We start from the raw sequence: 7,449 nt of genomic DNA, 5'->3' as shown, positions 1-7,449 counted from the left end.
ATAACAGGATATGAAATGACACACAGCAGACCACGCTGTGGAACTACAGGACCCAGATATCTTTGACTGGGCCGTTAGTTGTTGCTTTCAGCATCAAAATTCGGCTGAAGGTGCCTCTTCACGAAACCCTCGGCGGCGTGACGGAGCAACAAGGGGAAAAGCCCCCGAACCCATCTCCCACACGGAGCGGGCTTCTGGTGGGGACCGGCGCTCGCTTCCCCCGTGCGCACCGCACACACAAGGGGAAGAGGAAGAGAAAAGGGAAAGAAAAGGAGAAAGGGAAGGAAGGGGAAAGAAGGGGAAGGAAGGGAAGAAGGGGAAGGCGGGCTGAGGCAGCGCCGCCCTCGCTTTCCGGCGCTGTGCGACGCTCAAAATGGCCGCCCCCAGGGCGCCCCCAGCCCGCCGCCATCGGGCGCCGCGGGGCTGAGGCGGGATGTGGGGGGCCCTGCTGCGCCTGGGGGGGCGGCGGGGGCTGGCGGGGACCGCCCCGCCGCCGGCCGCCCCCTGGAGCCAGGTGGTGTCGGAGGCCGAGAAGATCGTGGGCTACCCGACGTCCTTCATGAGCCTGCGCTGCCTGCTGAGCGACGAGCTCAGCAACATCGCCATGCAGGTCCGCAAGCTGGTGGGCACCAAGCACCCGCTGCTCGACACCGCCCGGTGAGCCACCGGGGAGAGGGGAGGGGAGGGGGGGGGATAAAAGGGGCTGTGCTGCCTCGGCGGGCTCCAACAAGGGGTCTGGGGTCAGGGAGTGGGGATGAAAAGGGTCTGGGGGCGACACAGGGAGCCCTGGCACCGCCGGTTCCCTGCTGCAACAGGTCTGTGGTTGGCCCCCCTGCCCCCGGGGTGTGAGGGCGGCTGCAGGCTGAGCCCCCTGAGGAGCAGAGAAACCCCTCGGGGGTGCAAAAAGCAGCGCTGCCCCTTCACCCTCTACTCCCCCGTACCCCCATCTCTCTCTATATATACTAGTTTTCCCATTTATATCGTGAGGAAGCCAGTGAAAAGCCGGAGAACCTCGTCAACTTCAAAGCTCGGAGTGACGCCACGCTGCACCGTGGGGTTTGTCCCTAAAAGCATTCGCCTGTTTTGGGCCATCCCCTGGGAGCTGTGAGGTTTTTGTTCGTGCCTGAGGTGGTTCAGGGTGCCGAGCTGCTTGTCTACCCTTCAGTTTTTAAGGCAAGCTGGTGGCGGATTTATGTGCTTGCCCGTAAGCAGAAGTTGGATGGTTAAGCAGTGTTGTCCTTGTGCAAAGCACTAACCAACTGGCAGCACTTTTTAACAATAAAGCACCAGAAACTTAATGATTTTTTTCAAAAGTCTGATTTTGCCAAATGCACTAGGTTGTGTTTTCTTGTCTTTTTTTATTGTGTGCCTAGAACCGTGCTTGTTATAGCTGAAAACAGTAAGTAGGACCCAGGCTTCACAAGCAAAGTGTTTTTGAACAGGTGTAAAACAAAGCTTAGCATTTGTTCAGAACAAATGTTGTGCTTTTTATTTTTTATTTTTATTTTTTTTTTCCTTAAAGAATAAGAAAATATAGCTGTGTAGTGGTCCTTGGCAATGCTACAGTTACGGCGTAACGATACTAAAAATCAGATTTGTTTTTCAAGCTCTGCCTCTGTGAATCTGCTTTTCTTGAGTTGAATTAAGTACAGGGGACAAATACAGTTTTTTAAACAAAAATTCTTTTATTTGGGGGGTTTGGTGTAGATATTGCTCGAAGCAGACTTCTCTAGGAGAAACAAATCAACTCGTTAATGGAAGTGTAAAACACCTGACTTCAGAAAATGCTGCTGGAGGGGGTGTTCTCTGGATTTTTTGGAATCGCTTCTAGCTACAGATTGCAGCGTTATGATAAGCGTGGAAAAGTTTTCTTCTCTTTTGTAAGAGGGAGGAACAACAAGTGCTTTTTTTCTGCCTTCTCACAGCTCTTTTTCTGCCTTTGGTGGTGTTTTTTAGGGTGGGTTGATGGAATGCAGTTAGCAGGAGGACCCAAACGCAATATATTTAGGTTCTTAAGTTCCCATTACAATCACAGGAGTATCAGAGAGTCCCCGAGTGTTAAAGCTGGACTTCGGCGCTAGCCTGAAAGTCTGCTCAAGGCACAGTAGTTACTAGTTTATTTGTGAATTAAACTAAAAAACGTTATTTTAGGGTATGGATGGATATTTCAGGGAAGAGCTGTGATGCTTCGTTGTGCTTTTTTGGAGTGATGCTCACAGGCTGCACTGGGCTTAACACTTACTAAGCCTGTGGCTTGTGGAACACCATCAGGATTATAATTATGCACAGGGCCAGCTGGATCAACTCCATTCATTTATTATTTTTTTTTGTGTATGAGGGGAAATTCATATATATTTCAGTGCACGCTAGTAACCTGATGCATTACGCTGGAAACAGTATTCAGTATTTACTTAAAAACAGCTGAATGTTGTGTATTGTTATATTTACTTCACTGATACTTCCAAAGGCTCTGCTGTACATGCATTTCCAGCGGTCTTGACCTCTATATCACAAGAAGAGCCAATTTCCTGCAGTAAAATTTTACTGCGCTTGTAGCGACGTTCAAGTTGTACGTTACCTCGTTTTATGGCCTGGTTTCGCAATAATGTGAATTTTGACTGTGTGCTTTCTTAATACATCCCTGAAATGTGGCTGTTGTTTGCTCGACTATAAGTATAATCCATGTCAGTTATGGGTCTGAGATCTATTTTCTGCCTTAGCACAGTTACTTAAGAAACAGGCTTTTATTTTTTTACCCGTGTTTATAAACCAATATAGGTTTCTTATTATGTGTTCTAGGCAGACGTTTAAAAGTATGGGTATCTAAAACGTGTTTTTGGTGACTTTTGAAAAGCTTTTGAGTGATGGATACGTTGCTCAACTCTAATCTTTCAGACTGTGAGTGTTGTATACATCTATTAAGTACTCCAACGCTTGAAGAGATTTTTCTCTGTGTGTGAAAACTGCTGTAAAACTGATTGATTGCACGTGTTGTTTCTCAAGTTGCTACTCATTTATTTTGGAAGCTATATTATATAAGTAGTGACAATCAAATTAGGGTTACTTGCTGTCATTTCTGAGCCATGTTCATTTTCTTTGACCATGAGCATTTTGTCCTCGGTGCTCCTTCCTTTGTTTCTGTCCTCCCTTCCTGTCCAGATGCTTCGTTACTCCTTGAAGTCTTCCTTACCCCGTTATGGGTTTCTTATGCATTAGTAGAAAAACCTTGGATTTGCGGGGCATAGGTCCAGAAGTGAGACAGCACAGGACATCTCTGCTACCACACTGAGAGCCTGTAGTGTTTGAGGAGTGCTAATGAGCATTTTTTTTAACCTTTTTGCTCTGTTTTGGGCCAGCAGGCTGTTGCAGCGCGTAGCCAGTGCCGAGAGCCTTAAAGAAGTCAGCTTAAAGATAAGTCGGCGAGAGGCACGGCGTGTGGAGGAGCAGCTGTTGGGGCAGGATACATTTCTCGGGTGATCCCATCCCTTTCTTCCCCTGGTTTGGATGCGGCAGCTCGTGGGTTGAAGCGCCTGCCATGAATCAGGAGGGCAGCAGGTGTTCCTCGGGGATGGTGCGCGACCCCGAGAGCTCCGACCCAGCCTGCGCCTGGCCAGCAGCTCTAAATCTGCGAGCTATTGCTGAGTCTGCAGTTGCTGGGGGTAGAGGAGGGTAACTGACCCCAGCAGCGAGGGATTTGGGAATTCGGAAAACCACGTGGTAAGGTCAGCCGGGGGTTGTCTTCCCCTTCGGCTTTTGGTTTCTTAAGTCAGCCCCATGAAGAGAACGTCCCCGGTGCTGGCTTTGCCAGACTTCTTAGAGAGAGGGTGAAATGTGAAGGGGGAAAAATTCATTTCAGAAAGGCTAACGTTTAGTGGTTAACAGGTCATTGGGAGTTGGGGTGTCTGGATTATATTCACAGCTGTGCGCCTGGCACTCTGACCAGGGCAAGTCACTTAATTTTTCATGCTTGCGTGTACTTATCTGTGAAACGCATAACACAGCATCTGCTTTCGGGGGGTGCTACGCTTAATTTATTACAGCCCTCATCGATCACCGTGATCTTTCAGTGGAAAACGGTGTATAAACAATATTAACAAAGAATGCTTTAAACAAATGCTACCATTAAAATATTCTCCTCTAATGGACGCTGCGGAAGCAGAATTGCTTTCTGACTACCGCTGGATGGATCTTTCTTTGTAGTCCTGTGAATCACCAAACTGTTTGTCAGAGCTTTCATTTTTCTTTCCCTATAATGAAGTGTTTTCAGCAGCTACTCAGAACTAATGTATAATTTTTTTTTTTTTTTTTTTCACTCTTTAGGTTTTGTTGTACTAAAGGAGGTTTTTTTTTTTTTTTTTTCAATGAATAAACGTGTGACCTTCTTTTCAGATGGGAAGGAAATAAATCTCCACTCCTCTCTCTTCTCTCTGGCTGACGTACATCGTTTTTAATATAGGAAAGAATCTGTAATTGGCACAGCAATCTACTTTTCCCAAATACATAGTGCAAATAACATTTTCTTGATTATTTAATATCCCTTGAGAAGTGTATAGCTTGCTGCAGATTGTAAACAGTAAACGTTATGGCCAGTGCATCGCTTTTACAATACCAGTAAATGAAATGGAGCACTTCATGCACGTAAAATTGTTACGGGGTGCCGTTTAGCACTAGCCGTTGTGTCATTAGCATGTGGGAGGAATGGTTGTATTTCAGCTCTGTCAGAACAGTTTGTTGGTGAGGAACCCGTATGTAAATGTGGTTACAGTTTTCCTGGCTTATTACAGAAATAATAATAAAAATCGATGGAGTGGGTTTTGTTCTGTCGCAGCCTGCCCCGTGTAGGTTTTTGGTCATTGTAAGCACTGAGCCTAATGTGCAATCCAGAGCAGTTTGCAGGGTAGGTGATTTGGGGTTAAATTGTCTGATAATGTTGGATTCCTGGTAGTCGAAATGGCTTAGTTTGGTAACACCTAAGTTACAAGATGTGGTGTGTGTTCTTTTCCTCCTGCGGGGATGACCGAGTGACAGCAGTGCTGGGGCTTTGTCCCAACCATGTATGGGTGGAATTGTGGCTAGTTTGTATTTTACCGTGATCTTAAAAGTATCATTTTTTACTGTTGTATGTGCTGTGATTGACTATGAGGAGCTTTTTAGCAACTTCTCTCAAATGTTAGTTTATTTTCATTTTCTGGGCTAGAGAAATGAATCTTCTGGAGCTTAGGGCTTCTGCCTGTAGCCTTCAAAGGCCAAAACTTGCTACAATCTTCTAGGTTTTACTGAAGTACTGAATCTCTAAAGGTCCCTGGGGAGTGACATCCCTCTCCTTCTGTTGCAGGGTAAGAGGTTAAAATGAGTTCTCTAAACAAGTGCTCTATAAGTTTGGTACTAATTGTCGGATTAGTGTAATACTGGTGGTGGTAACAAGGTTAACCTGACCCTGGGAAGACTTTTTTGAAGGGTACTACGTAGCTGATGGAAGCAGGGATGCTGGCAGGAGAGCTCCAGCTGATGCACTGAAGTGAAATTCTTGCTTTGGCTTGCCCCATCAAGAAGCTTCTCTCCTTCAGGAAAGGCCAGCCTGGCTAAGTTGATGCTCGTGAATATCTTTCAGTCTGTTTTGGTGGACTTTAACTTCAAAGAAACTTGGTCGTGTCACATGTGTTAGAAATGTTGGTACTCCCTAGTCCTTTCTGTTACCGTACTCGCACTCAAAGAAAATTCTTAAACAACGAAAATCATTTTATTTTGTGTTTTGGCTGAATTAACTCTCTAAGAGCTATCGTGGCAAACTTAACTTTGGCAGGTGAGAAGACATGGAGAAAATTGAACCAGTTATGGGTTCCTATATATACGGAAGCTACCTTCTATGATTCCTTCTGATTTTTGTTGTAGCTGTGGATTTCAGTATGGGGTTTTAGTTACTCATTTAATATTATCTTGTACAATTAAAGGGAAAAGGGAATGCATTTTTATCTGTCGTGCTCATCCCTTATACTGTAATAAGGTCAAGTGGGATGGATAGACATGTGTTGTTTGCTCTTTCTTCTGAGTCCTGTTGTTTCTCTTCAGCATATTTCACCAGTGTATATTTCATACTAGTTTGTTCCACCAGCAGCATTGCGTTCATATACAAATGGTCGTGCCCAGGAGTTATTTCTGTTCTTTCGAAGAGCTGTCGGTAGACTCGGGAAGGTAAGAGTTGCATCCAAATTTGTACACTCGTGCTTGAGGTTCACAGTTAAGGGGCCTTAACTTCTGTGGGGTTCTGTTTTAATATTTTTGATGGGTTTGGCAGTGAGAGGCTCGTTCTTGAGGGTAAGGCACTTTATCCAATCGTGTATGTGTGTATATACACACTTGATAAACATCTGATACCCAAGACTTACAAAATTTAACATACATACAACAGTATTCTGAACAAGATCAAGTCTTAAGTTGTAGAGGCCTTCCTGGCTTCCACCTCTGTAGTGGGCAAGCTGTAGTATATATTACCAGAAATGTTAGAAAAAGCTGAACTGATGCTAGGTTTCATTACAGCTACTTTTCAGCTGAAATGGTGCTGAATTGAGTTCTTGTCACTTCCTGGTAGGAGTTGTGTGGAAGAGCATGTTTAAGGATGCAGAGGATGTTTAACTGCACCATACAATACCCAGTTTTGCTGAATATTTTGCTACCACAAGCAAAACATGATTGAGAGCAAGCCTACAGCATGGGTGTGTAAAAACTGGGCTGCAAATTAAAATTCTTTTACGTTCTGAATAATATTTTTTTTTTTTTACAGAGGTCTTCATTTAAATATTGAATCCAGGTTTCTGTGCTTATGAGGCACGTGTTATTTCACCGTGCAGGTTGGTTTTGGTAAACAAAACATAATCAGTAGGTGATGTTGCTGCTTGGGATGCTCTGATAGAGTTATTTACAAGGAAAGCTAATAACCTGTCCTGATATTGGTAACTTCTAATTTTTTATAGGGAATATGTGTTTCTAGGGGAGTGCTATCAGCCTCGTGCTGATTTATTAGGTAGTAATAAATCAGCATTCACACGTGTGAATGCTGAATAACAAGCGTAATGTGCTAGTGAATGGATGTGATGTTGGTGTTTGTTCTGTGCAGGGAAAGAGTAGGGAGTAGTGGGAATAGTTTCAAGGTAATTCTCTCTGTAAGCCAGAAGACCATTACCAAATATTCCTCTGTGTAAAGCACAAATGAGAAGTGATGTCAGAGAGTAAGCAAAATTCATATTTAAGTCACTGGAAGCAATTTTCTCTTAATGATTTTTTTTTTTGAAGGCTTACCTTGACTTTCTTGTCTTTAAGGGTAAAGCTACTTGTCTTGATTCTTCTACTCTTTCTGAAATCCATGTGTGCATTTATTTTTTGATGCTGCCTCCCAATTTGACTTTTCTCCTTGTTTTCGAGGTCTTTACAGTATTGGAAGCCCTGTTCACA

At 44.3% G+C, this 7,449-nt stretch overlaps 1 protein-coding gene across 2 annotated transcripts in view; it reads left to right on the top strand.

Annotated features, from left to right (window-relative positions):
* The first annotated feature begins 364 nt into the window (after positions 1 to 364).
* PDSS2 (decaprenyl diphosphate synthase subunit 2) overlaps positions 365 to 7,449 on the top strand; it is a 110,121-nt gene continuing 103,036 nt past the window's right edge. For both annotated transcript variants that reach the window (XM_082756642.1, XM_082756641.1), the window contains exon 1: positions 365 to 657. In XM_082756642.1, coding sequence (XP_082612768.1) covers positions 434 to 657 — 224 coding nt within the window. In that variant the 5' untranslated portion in view covers positions 365 to 433. The remainder of the gene's footprint in view (positions 658 to 7,449) is intronic.

The sequence above is a fragment of the Aythya marila genome (genome assembly GCF_965140915.1).
Source record: "Aythya marila genome assembly, chromosome: 3".
Taxonomy (NCBI): domain Eukaryota; kingdom Metazoa; phylum Chordata; class Aves; order Anseriformes; family Anatidae; genus Aythya; species Aythya marila.
This window is presented reverse-complemented; position numbering and strand designations above follow the sequence as displayed.